The following is a 17382-nucleotide window of genomic DNA, read 5'->3' on the forward strand; positions in this document are numbered from 1 at the left end:
ACGCCTTCCTTCCTGCCTGCTGCTCAAGCCAGAAGTCTTAGAGTTATCTCTGAATCTCTTCCCTCACACCCTATATAAAATCTTTTAAGAAATCTCATCTGTACTTTTTCCCAAATATATATACAATCTGTTTACTTCTCACCATGTTCACTGAGACAACATCTTCTCTTCTCTGGATTACTGAAATATTTTTAAAATTATCTCCCTGCTTCTATCTGCACCTTCTATTGCTGTTCTTATCATAGAAATCAGAAGCAATCTTTTTAAAAACTGAATTTATTGGGGTGACATTAGTTAATAAAATTACACAGGTTTCAGTTATACAATTATACAGTTATCACCTGTAAATTGTATGTTTACTGCCTTCCCCCCCATCCAAGTCTCCTTCCATCACCATTTACCCTCCCTTTCCTCTCTTCGGCCCTTCTCTACCTCTGGCAATCACCGTCCTGTTGTCTGTGTCCATGAGTTTTTCTTCTTTTCTTTTTCTTTCTTTCTTTCTTTCTTTCTTTCTTTCTTTCTTTCTTTCTTTCTTTCTTTCTTTCTTTCTTTCTTTCTTTCTTTCTTTCTTTCTTTCTCTCTCTCTCTCTCTCTCTCTCTCCCTCCCTCCCTCCCTCCCTCCCTCCCTCCCTCCCTCCCTCCCTCCCTCCCTCCCTCCCTCCCTTCCTTCCTTCCTTCCTTCCTTCCTTCCTTCCTTCCTTCCTTCCTTCCTTCCTTCCTTCCTTCCTTCCTTCCTTCCTTCCTTCCTTCTTTCTTTCTTCTTACCCTTCTTACCCAGCTCCCAACCCCCTCCTTTCTGATAGCTGTCATTCTGTTTTCTGTATCCATGAGTCTGTCTCCACTTTGTTAGTTTATTTTGTTCATTATATTCCACATATAAGTGAAATCATATGGTACTTGTCTTTCTCTGACTGGCTTATTTTACTTAGCATAATGCTCTCCAGGTTCATCCAAGCTGTCGAAAAAGGTAAGATTTCCTTCTTTTTTAAAGCTGAGTAATATTCCATTGTGTAAATGTACCACAGCACTTTTGTCCACTCATGTACTGATGGGCACTTGGGCTCAGAAGCAATCTTTAAAAAATATCAAATCATGCCAATTCTCTGCTCAAAGCTCTGGCTTTTATTCTGAGAAAAACTGAGAATCTTTGCAGTCTTTACATGACCCATAGCTCCCTTGTGATCACAAAACTCAGCTAACAACAGCAAAAAGCCCTTGTGGGTGGACAGCATATTAAATTTATTATGTTCCTGGCACCAAACTTCGCCCTGACAATTTACTTCAACAAAAACAAGGGAAGGCAGAATATCATTGAAGACTAGCTTTAAATGGGTGAAAGAAAGAAGAAAATGGGCTCTAGAATTCTATTTCCAGTAAAAAAAAAATCTTTCATGATTGAAGATGATGGAATGAGTTTGTTTCATAAATAGTTATTGATGGAGTATGTCCTTATTAGTCCTGCATATATCTATTTGGAAAATGATCCAAATAGATATATGGAAATGTAGGAGAGAAAGAAGGATCAAAAAAAAGTTAAATATGTGGATTAATATAAGTGAATATCGATGCACAAAAGGCAGGAAGACACAATGGGATTCTATGGAGCTGTTCCAATATTCTAGCATTTATCTCCAGCACCATCATCTAAGCCATGGTCACTCCCCAATCCGTGTTCTTTTCACTCCTGCCCTGGTGACATCAGGCTTTCTCCCCCTACTTGCACCTGAGAAGGGAGGCAGGGGGCAGAGCAAGGTACTTTGTGCCCTCAAACCTCGCCTCTTTTATCTGGCTTTTGTCTGGATGCTCTGACTTCAAACTGTACTCACTCTATTAAGCTTATACCATCTCACCCTCCCTGGCCATGACCTGGATTTCTGGTTCCTATGAGCATCACACTATTTCTAACCTAACAGTGTGTCCCTCTGTTTCATCATGAGCTTTCTCTCAACCTCAGGCTGATTTTCCTCTTGCTTTTGCCCCTGATCCCAACTTCTCCTCAAAGGTTTCAGTGAGGTGTTCTTCACATAGCCTGTATCCTCTTGGCCTAGCTGTGCTTGGTTAATTTAAGCTCCAACATTAAAGCTATTATGTGGGAATTCCACTTTATCTTAACTTCTCAGGAGATCAGATATACCATGGGCTGAGGGTGGGGGAGGGTGTCCCTGAATCAACTGTCCCTGAAAGCTAATAAGGAAAGATAAAGTTAGTCTCAAGATATACCCGTGGGAAGGGATTGGGTGTGGTTGAGGCACGTGGCTCTAAACTTTAAAAAAAAGGATTATGGGGAACTAGGGCATGCAAAGTCGATGGGGGACCCTTGCAAAAATCAGGACTTTGTAGAACAGCAGACATTAAAGTGAATTGTAAGTAAAAAGGTGGACCTTTATTATTTATGGATGGTTGGTAATGATTGATAAGTAATTACATTAGTAATGGCCTTCTCAATTATATAATTAGATCCTACCCTCACCCTGTGAATTATGAAAAATTGGACTACCTTCATGTCAGATATAAGAAACAGAGCATGACCAGAGAACTGCCATTCTGGAAATCAATGCCTCACTCAGGCCAATATGTGACATGTATGCAAAATAAATACTAATAGATGATCTTGGTCTGGTTACGCTGAAACTCCGGCCCTTCTAGGTTACAGTTTATATGTTCTAATGAAACTGTTTCTTAGGAGACACTACAGGGACGGGTTGGGATATGGAGAGTCACATCAAAGACCAAGGTACAAGCAAGCTCTACCTGAAGTGCACAGGCTCTGAGCAGCAAGCGACTCTTGGGAGGCATGACTTAGTTCTGCTAAACACAGAGAGGACATGGACTTCTGGGAACTCCAGGAGTGAAGCCCTGGGTCAGGGGGGACCTTTGTTTCAACTCCCAGAGAAGAGGCCAGAGTTTTCCACGGGCCCCTGAGGACCTCCTCATGTACAGCAGTGTCTGCTTCCACATCCTTTTGGGAGAAGAGCAGAGGTTTGTGAGGTTAAAACCAGCTGCTCCCTTCCCAGATCCCTCCTTCTCAAACTCCTCCCACTGGAGTTTCTTGACATTAAAAGACAGGGCCAAGAATTCTATTTCAGACTAAGGACTGTGGTGAGAGCTGAAAGAAGTGAAGCAGGTACGGTGAGTGGGAGAGGACGGGGCACGCTCAGTTACCTTCCACTCCAAGTCCTGATATTAGGTGTTAGCTCCCTGCCTGCTCCCTATTTCTTTATTGCCTCTATTTTGGCTCTTCAATTGAGGGAGCATAAGTCTTGACAGTAGAACCCAAATGCTTTTTCTACAACTCCAGACACCCACTCTACCACAGGTTTTTTTTTGCCTCCTTTCTATGCCAAGCAGTATGTTTCAACTCCAAGAAGTCTTAGCTGATTATTCCAGGTTGGATCCTGTCACTTCTCACTTATCTTTTCTCCTCCCACCCCACTAGTATCCCTGACCCAATGAGGAAGCCATTACAAGCCATTACATTAGTCAGGAGAGAGAAAATGAGGTCTGAACTAGCAAGATGCAGGAAGAAGTAAGAAATACATTTTTTTATAGGTTCTTCTTCTACAAGCCACATCCTTGAAGGACCTTAGATGAGTGACTATTTTCCTGTCTTTGGGTCATAATTATTCAAATTATCTTTCTGATACCCTCATATGATATACGTGTAGACTACAAAGTAGATGCCAGTGTTAACTGAGCACTTTCTGTCCATGGAGACTCATTTAAGCACTTTTGGGAAAAACAAAGAGATAGACAAGTCCTGTGATCTTATATGAACATTTTGGCTTCTGAAACAGAGTATAGGCAGGATAAAACACTCACTGCACAGCAGGTTCCTGTGTTCTGGATATTTGGTGAGAAAGACTGGCTCTGTTTACTCCCCTCGTCCGAGATCCTTATTCTGGGAGGGGATATTTTTTATGAGCTGCAACAGAAGTAAGGGTCCTGCACTGCTGGATACCCTGTGTTTGGGGAAGAAATTGAATAGAATAGATAACTTTTTGTTTGTGTGAGGGAGGGTGAATAGGTCACAAGGGGTCATTTATGTTTAGAAGGTGGAGAGAACAAGTCAGGGAGATGTAGAGACTCAGAGGTAAAATGAAATATGTTTGGTTTTGTTGAAAAAAATGCATATTTATTGAGGGTGAAGGTGCAACAACTAGGCAGGATCATTAACAGTCACTTATGAGTGTTTGTTATGTACCTGGCACTGTTCTTGTCACTGAAGATATAACAGTGAAAAAAAAGTTCCTGCTGTGTTCCCTACAAAGCCAAAGTGCTTTGTTCCTGGCAAATATGTGCAAATACTAGACATGGAAAAATACTTTCCAACGAGATTTTATTTTGATGCATGTAACCAAGACCACTCAGAGCTTCTCAGAACTTCTACCCTGGTTGAATGTGAAATTGGAAGATAGCCTATTATTGGATCAGCTAGGGAGATCTGAACATAGTGAGGAGACATTTTTCAGTCTGGCTGTTCATACTTCATTTGGTGAAAGAGTCAACACAACGTATATGCTAGAGGCTGCATGAACAGAAGTGAATAAGGCAGTCCCCTCCCTTCACAATATGCTGGGTGTTTGCGGAAGGATAGAAATTGGAGCACACAGGCAGAGATCTGCACACATTTTAAGAGTCTTGTTCCTGTAGTAAATGGTACGTGATGGTGTCTCAAGTAAGTGTAGTGGTGATTGAAACGGAACAGGCAAATCTGAGACTTTTTGTGGGGGTTGACCCAATTGGACCTGCTGGCAGATTGAATGTGGTGCAGGAAGGAAGGGGTAGATGATGATTCTGGATTGAGCAACTTGCTGGGGAGGGTAGTAGGTGCTAAGCTATGGAGTGCATATAGAGGGAAGAAGTTAAGATTGCTGCCTCAGGCATGATGGGCTAAGATAGCTTGAGACTATTAAGTGGGGATAATAAGTAGACAGTTGGATACACTAGTCTGTGGCTGAGAGAGAAGGTAAGATATGGAAACAGTCTCATAATGTTAGGGGCTGATAACAAAATTCATGGTAAACAAGTAGAACCCCTACAAAGAGGTGATGTTCAAGGACATTTCTGAAGCAATATTCTCCTTTCTCTTGTATATTTTGTTTCCCCTTGTTCCTGGATAAATTCTCTTCAGTTTATTTATTTATTTATTTTAAAAAAATATATCTTTATGGATTCCAGAGAGAGGAAAGGAGAGGGAGAGAGAGAGATAGAAACATCAGTGATGAGAGAGTCATTGATCAAGCCCGCAACAGGGCATGTGTCCTGACCGGGGTTCGCCTGGATCCTAGGTCGGTGCTCAACTGCTGAGCCACACCGACCAGGCTCTCTTCAGTTTAAAAACATGCCTTTTCCTCTTCATTCTTAAAAACAATTGATCACTTAGACACACACACGCGCGCGCGCGCACACACACACACACACACACACACAGAGCCCTCCCTTTATTCCACTTCCCTTTGCAGCTGCCAGGGCCCCCTCTACTGTTTCCCTTTGCAGAAAACCTGAGCCATGTTAACCAATTTCAATTTCTCTTTTTCTCTCTCACTTAAGTCCATCACATCTGGCTTTGCCTTCTTCTATTCCAGCAAAATTTTTCTTACCAAGGTATCCAACCCACTGCATTTCTATACACAAGGCCAATTCTTTGTTTTCAAATTATTTGACTTATTGGTAGCATTTAGCATGGTGATAATGTCCTCCTCCTTAATCCACTACATTCAACAGCCTATCAGGACTGCATGTCACCTTGCAACCTTTTCTGGTAGGTTGCCCACTCTCAGTCTCTTTTGATGACTCTTCCTCCATTCAGCCCAACTCCTTCTTCACTCTCATTTTTAATGTTGGGATTCAGTTCTTGTTTCTCTTTTCTTTATGAACACTGACTATCTTGCTGATCTCAGTGAGTTTCATTGCTACTAATATTATGTATTTTCAGTGATCACAAGTTTATAATCAGCAGCCCAAACCTCTCTCTAACTCTAGATTTGTATGTTCAAATGTATCAACATGTTCAGTTGATTTCTGATTGGCATCTCAAACACAACATATCCAAAATTAAAATCTTGATCTCTCCCTCCACACTTTCCCTCATCTCAGTTGAGAGCACCTCTTTTTTTCAGTTGCTCAGACTAAAATTTTTTGTCTTACCTTTGACTCTCTTTTCTCTTACCTACATTTAATCTGTCAAAAAATCCCATGGCACTTTTCTCAAATACGTCCTAAATCTGATTGCTTCTCACCACCTACAGTGCCTTGGTTCTTTCCCTTGTTGCTGTAGTAGCCTCCAGAGTCTGTTTTTCTGTTTTGTTTTCCCCCTTATACTTTCATGCTATTCTCATGGAAAGAAATTAGTTTTTCAATTTGGATATGCTGATTGTGTGTTGCTTATAAGGCTTTTAGATGGAAGCAAGAAAACCTAGTTATTTAGGATATTGGAATTGGAGTAACCTAGAACTCAAATTTGGTTGCCTAACACTATCAACTATGACATCTTAGAGATATTAGATTTCCAAAAACTTAATTTTCTTATGTTGAAAAGAGACCAAGTTTTTTCAGTACTTACTTTGTTCTGTGATTAGTAAGTGTTTTAAATACATTATCTTTTTATTTTATTTTTTCTTTTTATTGAATTTATTAGGGTGACATTGGTTAACAAAATTATACAGGTTTCAGAAACACAATTCTACAACACATCATCTGTATACTGTATTGTGTGCTCATCTCTCCAAGTCAAGCCTCTGTCCATCATTTATCCCTGTTATACCCTCCTCTGCCTCCACCCACTCTCCCCCATCAATCACCACACTGTTGTCCTTGTCAATGAGCTTTTTCCTTTCTTTTTATTTTTTGTTCAATCCCTCCACACTCACACCAGGCACCCCCCCACACTCCGACAGCTGTCAGCCTGCTCTCTATGAGTCTGTCTCTATTTTGCTTATTAATTTTGTTCATTAGATTCCACATATGAGTGAAATCATATGGTACTTGTCTTTCTCTGACTGGCTTATTTCAATTAGCATAATATTCTTCAGGTCCATCCATGCTGTCACAACGGGTAAGATTTCTTTCTTTTTTATGGCTGAGTAGTATTCCATTGTGTAAATGTACCACAGCTTTTTTATCCACTCATCTACTGATGGACACTTGGGCTGCTTTCCAAATCTTCGCCATTGTAAAGAACGCTGCAGTGAACATAGGGGTGCAGATATTCTTTCAAATTAGTTTTTTGGGTTTCTTCAGATATATTCCCAGAAGTGAAATCACTGAGTCATAAGGAAGATCCATTTTTAATTTTTTGAGATAACTTAATATTGCTTTCTTCAGTGGCTGCACCAACATGCATTAAATACATTATCCTATGTAATGCTTGTAAAAACCACATTAACTGGATTCTATAAGAGAAATGTGGCTGTGCAAGAAGTGGACAACTTTGATGTTTAAGGATTTGAAAGAAGAGGAAAATGAGCAAGAGAAGAGGGAAAGATGAAAGATTGAGAATAAAGGGCACTTGTTATGGAAGCCAGATATCAGTCTTGCTAACTATGAAAAAGTCCTCCTGTGATGAAAATGAGAGAGCTAGATGACTGGAGGAAGAGCCACACGAATAGGAAGCTTAACATGAACTTAGACAAAAGAGAACCAAAAGAAGAGGATCGTCATTTTCTGAGGAGGTAGGGCTGTATTTACAGAAATTTGTGGATGGGAAAAGGACCTGAAAAATATATCCTAGAGCAGTTCTCTCTAGTAGAGCTTTCAGCAATGATGGAAATGTTCTGTATCTGAATAATCCAATGTGGTAGCACTAGTCAGGCTATTGGGCACTTATAATGTGTTAGGTATAACTGAGGTATTGAATTTTTATTTTATTTTATTTTAATAAGTATAAATTGCCACATGTAGCTAGTGGCAATCATATCAGATAGTGTAGTGCTAGAGAAAATATACAGATTGTGCAATTAATAGGAGCATTAGAAATTGAAGGCTTTATTCAACTTATATAGGTACCCACATCTGAGATTTCAAGACAGAAAATTGGCTTTCGTGGTTGTGAACTTAGTTTGATTATCTTGTAGTTTGGTATCAATGTATGCTCTAAAGAAATGCATTTGTTTAAACATATTCCACTTCTTTTAACAGGGTATTCTTGACATCACCTTGAACACAGAAAACTCTGCCTTCTCTCCATTCCTTTATGAAAGCTGTCTTGTGATATCAGTTCTAATCATGTTTAATATTCTGTCTACTCAGTGAAATTCAAAGTTTCTTGAGGAAAGAAAACATAGATTATGCTTCTCCATGTCTATGAGGCCTAATTACTGTTTATGTTTAAGGTCTAGCAATGGGAACAAGAGCTAATCCTCCCAAGAAGGTATATATAGAAGGTGAAGGGGCCAATAGAAACTGATAAGGGGAATTTCCAGAAGCCATGTCAGCCTCTAATATCACCTCAACTCATCCAGTTGCCTTTTTGTTGGTAGGAATTCCAGGTTTGGAGCACCTGCATGTCTGGATCTCCATTCCTTTTTGCTTTGCATACACTCTGGCCCTGCTAGGCAACTGCACCCTCCTCTTCATCATCCAGGCTGATGCAGCCCTCCATGAGCCCATGTATCTCTTTCTGGCCATGTTGGCAACCATCGACTTGGTACTCTCTTCTACAACACTGCCTAAAATGCTGGCTATTTTTTGGTTTAACTATAGAGAGATTAACTTTTATGCCTGTCTGATCCAGATGTTCTTTCTCCACTCCTTCTCCATCATGGAGTCAGCAGTGCTGCTGGCCATGGCCTTTGACCGTTATGTGGCCATCTGCAAACCACTGCACTACACCACGGTCCTGACTGGGCCCCTTATCACCAAGATTGGTATAGCTGCTGTGACTCGGGCTGTGACACTAATGACTCCACTCCCTTTTCTGCTCAGAAGCTTCCACTACTGCCGAGGCCCCATGATCACCCACTGCTACTGTGAGCACATGGCTGTGGTAAGGCTGGCCTGTGGGGACACCCGTTTCAACAATATCTATGGCATTGCAGTGGCCATGTTTATAGTGGTGTTGGATCTGCTCTTTGTTATTCTGTCTTATATCTTTATCCTTCAGGCAGTTCTACAGCTTGCCTCTCAGGAGGCTCGCTACAAGGCCTTTGGGACATGTGTGTCTCACATAGGTGCCATCTTGTCCACCTACACACCTGTTGTCATTTCTTCAGTCATGCATCGTGTGGCTCGCCAAGCTGCACCTCATGTCCATATACTCCTTGCTATATTCTATCTTCTTTTCCCACCCATGGTCAACCCCATCATCTATGGAGTCAAGACCAAGCAGATTCGTGATCATGTGCTCAGTCTATTCTGGAAAAAGTCTGTGTAGATGCTTTTTTTCCTTACTCACCAGTCTAGTACTGAGTGGATACTGGATTAAGGCATAGAGGAAAGATTTTAAGTAGGAAAATTGCAGTCTCCATGTATGTTAATTCTCCAGTGTGACAAGGAAAATGAAATGCCAATCTCACAGATCCACCAATAAGATCAAAAGAGGTGTGTCCCATAGTGTGTCTGATTGCAGAGGTTTGACCTTCCTGTTTTCATAGACTCATCACATGATTAAGAAAAACAAAGAACCTTCCAAAGTGCTGTTGCCATATTGGTGAAAGACAGTAGAAATATTGTGTGAGCCCGGCTGGGCGTGGCTCAGCGATTGAGCATCGACCTAGGATCCAGGTGATCAAGGTTCGATTCCCAGTCAGGGCACATGCCCGGGTTGCAGGCTCGATCAATGACTCTCTCATCATTGATGTTTCTCTCTCTCTCTCCCTCTCCTTTCCTCTCTCTGAAATCAATAAAAATATATTTTTTTTAAAAAAAGTAAAGCTTTAAAAAAAAAAAAAAAGAAAGAAATATTGTGTGAAACTGGTGAACTCTTCATCCAGACTATGAATGAGGAATTGAACCCCAAATTTTGTTACCCAAAGTCTAAAACCACATACAGTACTGAAATTAATTCTGTATCTCTTGATAAGTGACTTTCAGCTTTGCCTCTCTTTAGCCCACTACATTTGTAGTGTCTTTACAGTCGGACAGTTCCTTTTCTAAGGAGATTTATTCCTTCCATTAAGTCAATTTCTTTCTGACTCATAATAATGGTCAATTCCTTTATTGTACAATTAACAAAGGAGTCTTCTGATATCACTTTATAAAAATTTATGTTATGTAACTTACTTTTCACATGCATATGCATTTTGTCTCCAAAATCCTTAGAAATATTTGTTGAATGAATGATAGAAGACCTGAATACCATCTTTGTGCTATAGACTATGAAAACACCTTCCCCCTTAAAGATGAGACTTCTGAAGCTAAAGAAGAAAATAGTTACAATATGTCATTGTGATAGATTATTATTCTTAACAGATATTTACTTTTTCCTCTCCTCCTGAAAGAGAATTTCCTCACTATAGGAATGTTAATTCTTCTCATGACTTTCTTTTGCCAATGGAATTTGAGTGGCCTTGAAATGTGCCACAATAATCAGAAACTTTAAAATGTGTTTGAGTAGTTTGGCTCCGTGTCTCGCACTTTTCACCTCTGCTACAAGAATGAGCATGTTCCCCACAGTTTTTCCTTCAACGTAGACCCATGATGGAAAAGACACATAGAGCAGATGTGAGTCTGTCTCACAGCCTGGAGCATAGTCACAGCTGGTTCACGGTGTTCATATAACACGAGCAAAGATGATTTTGTTTTTCCTGCAAACCACTGAGATTTGGGAGTTGTTTGCCGGAATTGTGATTTCTTTCTTGCATTCCAACTAATGACAGTTCAAGACTCTAAGTACTTAAAAAAAAAGAAAAGAAAATCCACTATTTCTTCTAGCATATCCTAAAAATGATAATGAATTTCACTTATCTTTCTGCTTTTGTCTCCTTACACAAACTTTCACAACTGAACATTATGGAGTAAGAGTGATCATTTTACTACTGCAGTTTTAAACCTAACACAAGGAAGAAGGTGATAGAAAAACTCCTGGGGAAGTTTTTAAACTTGTATTAGGCTAAATTACGTATTGAAATAGACTAAGAAATTGTTAAGGTGGATTGGATTTGGTTGGAAGTGCTATATAACACTTGGTTTTATTTTTACTCTAAACCCCATTGTGGAAACAAAAACAAAGCCTTGAATCAATGACATATTTGCACTAAATCTGTGCTATAAATTTTCTACTTGCTATAAAGGAATTGTTTAGAGATATGTAGCCTTTTACTGTTGCAAGACTAGTCAGGTGAGTCACTAATTGAAAAATCTCAGATGGACATGAGTGGGTGCTGGACAGCCATGGAGAACAGAAGAAAGCTGACTCTGTGGACATGACTTTCTACAGAGATGCCAAGAACAGAGGTTTCCAGAGCCGAGGCTGGTATATTCCTGAGTGAGACACAATTGCCAGATTCTCTGGCTTTTCCAGGAACTTGTTCCAGTTGCTCTTCTGCCTTATTAGTCTCCCCTGGGCCTTTCAGTGCACAATGAAGTACTGTTATTTTTAAGAGGCAAGTTGTTTTTCCATTATGTGTCAGGCACTATGTAGGCATTTTAGATTCATTATCTTATTACATCTTTATAACAAATCCATAAGGAGTTAATATCATTACTTTTATTTTCAAGAAGAGGAAACTGAAACTTAGATTGTGCAACACATCCAAAAGCTGATAGTTATTGGTTCAGATCCATCTCTGCCATTTATTGTAATTCCAGAGCCCAAGTTCTTAACCACCTCTGCCGCATGACCCTTTACAAATAATCATAAAAATGCCTCCTCCTTCAACTGTTCCCAATCTTCACTTTTTCATGAAGACTTGCAGACTCAAAAGGGACTGATGACAATGTCTTTTACTTCCACCCTGGAGTGGATGATAAAAAGGGAGCAGATAGATATGTGTGAAGGAGAAACAAGATATTGGCCTTGAATAAGAGAGAGATTCAATTATTAGACTTCTGTCAAGTCCCCATACTGCAGTCACCACTATATATTCTCTTCCATCCTGAGATAACCCCTTCACCATGAAAGAGTCCAGCCATGAGTACAGTTGACAATGGAATTAAATGTTCTACCACAACCAAGTTCACACCCTGAGTCTAATAGGCATGGGTGTTTTCATGGGTGGTTGTTCCTGGATAGAGCAGGAGCCTACACACAGATGGCATTTTCTCTTTTTTACCCCCAATCATTCAATGCCGTATTAAGAAGCTAGAAATGATTGGTATTTGGTCTTGATCTATGGTAGACCCAGCAGATATCTAGAGAGAAACATCTTACTGTAGGGTTTCTGAGGTAATTTGGCTAGAAAGTTAATTACATTAAGAAGGATGAGTACTAAGTCCAGATTAAAAGCCCTGGATCTCCATGTACACTCTCTGCTTACACAGTATAAATGGACTTTAGGCATTATGCCAAAGACCTATCCCATGACAAAGGTTCTTTGTCATCTCCCTCAGCATCAATACTACTGATTTTTCTTTATTTTCTCCAAAGCCCAGGATCATGGTCAGGAGATAATGCTGTAAAATAAGCTTCTAGCTCTGAGGCTTTTATAGTATCTTTTCGTCAACTCCTAATAAAAATATTTGACACTAAAATTATGTCCAATAAGTGGACTTGGGTTTGGCACTGAACTCCAGGGCCCTTGATAAGGAGATGGGGGAAGGAGCAACCCTCACCCCAAAACAATGGAGAAAAATTATATATATGATCCAGCAAACCTTAGGTTTAGGCATAGGATTATAAGAAAATAGAAATTCAAAACTTTAGAAAAGAGTTTGTAATACCTTAAGTTTTCTTTCTTTTCTTTTTTTTTTTTTTTGGATGATCTGAAGCTTGAATTTTACCTCTGGCTCAATCATTGGCTTCTTCAGATTATACTTTCAAACTGTTAAGATAATTTATTTTTAACCTAAAGTAAGCCACCTTAGCTTCCTTAGATTTTTGTAATGGTTTGTAAACTGAGGAGGTGAGATGTGCATTTTAAAGTCTAAAACATTTTAGAACTAAATTGGACATACCATAATTCTGAAAACTACAGTTAGGAGCGATTGTTTCATCTAATTTTTCATGCATTACCACAATTTCTGTAGGTTTTTAGTCGGGAATAGTAATTTCATTAAGAAATTTCTATGATCAATAAATATAAAAGGGGTAACATCATATCAAAATTAAAAAGTATGAAGCAATACTTCACCAAAGATCTGAAGTTATTTCAAGGTTTGTGTCCACCACTGGGTGTCTCTATATTCTCATCACCTTTACTCCATTCCACACCTAACCTCTTTCAGGTCAATAATCCCACTGTCACCTTCTCACTATGTCATTTCATTATTTCAGTGTGGCTGCTGTCCTTCATGTATGCCATTTCAGGGCCTCCAAAACAAAATCTAAATGTCCTTCTGTCTCCCCACCCCCTCCAGTTAACTCTATTATTGGGAGGAGATGTGGGATATTACATTTCCATCTGTCTATTGAAATGGGGAAACGATCTGGCTTAAGGACTTTATCTCCTCTTTGGGCAGTAAGGTCCCATTAAGTTAAGATTTCTGATATTCATATTGCCTCCATTCTCAACAAAAGGCCTTTTCTAGGGCAAGCCAAAAGGATTGGAAAAGCTTGTGAACACAGTTGAATTTTTCCAGGCCTTTACTAACAGAATTTGTAAATGGTCTTCAAGAAGGTATTAGAGTATAATTTTACTTTATAGGAATTGTTCAAAACACTTTCCAAAGAGAAACTAGAAATCCTTTACCAAAAAGGGTCAAAAATAAAAATGATCCTAGTTCTGTGGTCTGTATGCTTGTGTCTATTGTGATTAACTTGATGAAGTTAAATAGGAAAAGGGATACTGTAATATAAAAACTCATGCCTAGATTTCTCTCCATTTTCAGATATTTCAGATATTCCCCTCTCCACTTCCAGAAAATTCATGGTCAAACAGAATATATCCTAGTCTTCCTCTTAGACCCTTATCTCTACAACTCAGGTAAGATCCAGTTGCATGGGTCTTATTGCAGTGGCTTTCCCATTGCCTTTTCCTGCCATCACTAAATATCTATATGCCTCTTTGGTGCAGAATAGTCACTTGGGTTGAGACCCTGCCCTAAGAATGTGAAGAAGTCTCTTTCGAATCTGTCTGGTACGGACAGCATAGACCACTGGGTTGAGAATGGGTGGTATGAGAAGATAAAAGTTGGCCAAAAGGATATGGATATGGGGAGGCACATGATGGCCAAAGCGGTGAGTGAGAGAGGAAACAGCAATGGGGATGTAGAAGACAAGGATCGCACAAATGTGAGAACTGCATGTCCCTAGGGTTTTAAGCCTAGCCTCGGGGGTGGCCAGTCCCATTGCAGCCCTGAAAATCATCACATAGGAAGCAGTGATGGCAAATGAATCCAGAATCAATACTAGGAAGCCAATTCCCATTCCATATAAGTTGTTGACTGTTGTGTCACCACATGCCACATTGACCACAGCCATGTGCTCACAGTAGGAGTGAGCAATGATTTGGGTCTGGTAAAGGGACAGCCTCAGGCGAATCATCAGGGGAAGGGGTCCAATGTAGAGTACTCCGCGGAGGAGAGCAGCCAGACCCAAACGACCCACCACTGCATGAGTGAGCACTGAAGCGTGGCGTAGTGGGTCACAGATGGCCACATAGCGATCAAAAGCCATGGCAAGGAAGATACCTGACTCAATAGTGGCGAAGCAGTGGGTGAAGAACATCTGGGTCAAGCAAGCATCTAAACCAATGTTGTGGGCACCAAACCAGAAGATGGATAGTAGTTTGGGCATGGTGGAAGTTGACAGGACCAAGTCAATGACAGCCAACATACACAGGAAGAAGTACATGGGCTGTTGCAGGCTGCGCTCCACCTTTACCACAGCCAGGATGGTGACGTTCCCCACCACAGCCACAAGGTACATGGAGCTGAAGGGGATGGAGAGCCAGATGTGCAGAGACTCCAGCCCTGGGATGCCAGTGAGCCAAAAAGAAGTAGGCACCAAGCAAGCATTATTAGATACAAACATATTTGAGGGTGTGAAGTATGCAGAAGACAGTTCTTATTTTTAGATTTTTACTTCTATGACAGGGATTGCCTCTGGAAACTGTGGACTACAAGTTCTTTTTTCAGTCCTGGGCAACTGATGGCACCTATAATAAAGAAGATTTATAAATGCCTTCTTGAAAATGACTTATTACATATTTTATAAAAGAGACCATGCATGAAAACACCCACTGATAAATGTGGAAACAGGCATGCTCATGATCTCTACTGCTAAATTGCCCTACTCCACTGTAGAAGTTCCCAAAATTGTTCATCTCCTTTAATCCAGTAATTTTGCTTTGGGAAACATTTTCTAAAGGAAATGGAAATACAGAAAAGTTCTATGAACAATGATTAAATGTAAGTCTATGTAATTTGTTTAGCACAGTGCCTGCGTATATGTCTCTTATCACTATATATACAGCAACATTATAACATCTATAACAAACAATGATTAGTTATTTGTAATTATAGATTTTATAATAATGAAAAGTTAGAAGAGATATATGTTCAAAAATAAAGCACCGTTTAAATTCTAGTATATCCATTCAATGAACCAGAATTAGAATTATGTTTATAACATTTTTAGAACTATATATTTACATGGTAAGATGTTTGCATATTTCAGCAAGGGAGGGGATGGCAGAGGCAGATTACAATATAATTATTTTAAAATATATCTGTGTCATATGCAAACACACTTTAATGTAAAACACACACTTCTTTGATTTTTCCTTTTGTATGTATATTCTGTCTTTTAAAAAGGGTCAAGAACTCTAAAGATAATCTTACAAGTTATTAAAACCCAATAAAAACACTTTCCTTAGTAAATTGTCCCCTTATATTAGTCAAATATAATCCCCTTTTCTCTAAAGGCTTAACACTGGTTTGAAAATATTGTCAAATCTAATTGACTTCTTCAGAGATATTCAACATAGGACCTAATTTCTCAAAGAAAAAGTCCTCTCATTTAAGGTTGCCCAGATTTCGTGGTTAAAAAGATGATGAACAGATAAAGTTCCTTAAGGAAGATTTACTCTAAGGTCAGACCCTATCAATCTTTCTGAGAATCTGGACATTATATATAATTTGAGGTAGATAAAAGGTGCATCTTTTTTGAGCAAATCTCACTGGATGTTTGCCCCATAATCTGATGATGGTGATTAAAAAGAGTGTACTGACAGAGACCAAGAAGGATGTGATCAGTGAAATGGTCCTGTTGACTGTTTTCTATCCTTTGAAGAGACAAAGAGGTCAGCATAAAAGCACTGTCCATCACTTGTCCAACTTTTTCTCTTCTGTCCTTCAGGTGCCTCTTGCTAAGGATCTAGCAATGGCTCCTATTGCTTCACATCCTCAGGGTTCAGAAGATGAGGGTCTACTTTGTGTCCCAGTCTATTTTGGGCTTGAAATCCTCGTGTTTTCCATCAGATTCTCAGCAGAGTCAAGTCTCAGACTCCTCATGATCTCACTCACCACGGTGTCTTTCTTTAAACAGTCATGTATTGCTGAGCGGTTTCACCACCTTCTTGACTTTTACCCAGGCAAATTTCCCCCATTCTTCAAGGCCCATCCCAGATCACCTCTTCTCTACAAAGCCTTCTTTGGTATCTCTAGTCTATATCAGAGTAAGTGGCTAGTAGTCACTGAATTCTCCCCAATTGTCTCAAATAAGCCCATGCACATTTCAAATATTCTTGTCTAAAATATAAATAGCAATTACATTTTAATAGCAAATAAGCATAAGAAATGCCCCTATGTAACCTCATGGATTCCTAATTCATGCTCCAACACAATTTTAAGTTTTTACATGTTTTCTTACTTCTAGGTCAGACTTTGGGTGTTGAAAAGAAAAATGAAAATTTTGTAAATTTTAAAGTGGTTCACAAGTGCCCTCTTACATGAATTCTGACTTTACAATTCTGTGAATTGGGTACTTGAATATGCCAATAAGGAAATACATGTGTGAAGTCACTTCCTCGGGGTCAAATGGAAGTTTCCATGAGCCTACAGGGTAAGTTAGGAAAGGGAAAGAGTCTTGGGAGGCAGCACCAGCTCAGGGTACTAGCTTTGCCATTTACCAAACAATTTTTCCCACTCTAGATCATCTTACTCAGTGTTTGGGCAAATTGCCTAGCATCTTAAACTCTGTGCCCTTTTACCATGAAAAATGGGGAGAAGATCAACTGCAAAGGATAAGTATAAAGAACAAACAAAGTAAGGTGAGACTCTTGGCACATAGCAACAACATCCTTTCCCTGGATTCTAGTGTTTACTATGGGGCGCAGACTAGATATT

The 17382-nt window shown here is 39.6% G+C and overlaps 2 protein-coding genes across 2 annotated transcripts; one reads left to right on the top strand and one right to left on the bottom strand.

Annotated features, from left to right (window-relative positions):
* Positions 1-8425: 8425 nt before the first annotated feature.
* LOC308565146 (olfactory receptor 52K1) lies at positions 8426-9370 on the top strand (the record flags this gene model as incomplete). Its single annotated transcript, XM_081153959.1, has 1 exon — positions 8426-9370. One exon carries the CDS (start codon positions 8426-8428, stop codon positions 9368-9370), a length of 945 nt encoding a protein of 314 aa, XP_081010085.1.
* A 4743-nt stretch (positions 9371-14113) lies between these two features.
* Positions 14114-15067, bottom strand: LOC308565134 (olfactory receptor 52M1-like; the record flags this gene model as incomplete). The annotated part of the gene is made up of 1 exon (XM_081153949.1): positions 14114-15067. The coding sequence occupies one exon, from the start codon at positions 15065-15067 to the stop codon at positions 14114-14116; it is 954 nt and encodes a 317-aa protein (XP_081010075.1).
* Between the last annotated feature and the right edge of the window lie 2315 nt (positions 15068-17382).

Source organism: Miniopterus schreibersii, assembly GCF_964146895.1.
Source record: "Miniopterus schreibersii genome assembly, chromosome: 12".
Classification (NCBI taxonomy): domain Eukaryota; kingdom Metazoa; phylum Chordata; class Mammalia; order Chiroptera; family Miniopteridae; genus Miniopterus; species Miniopterus schreibersii.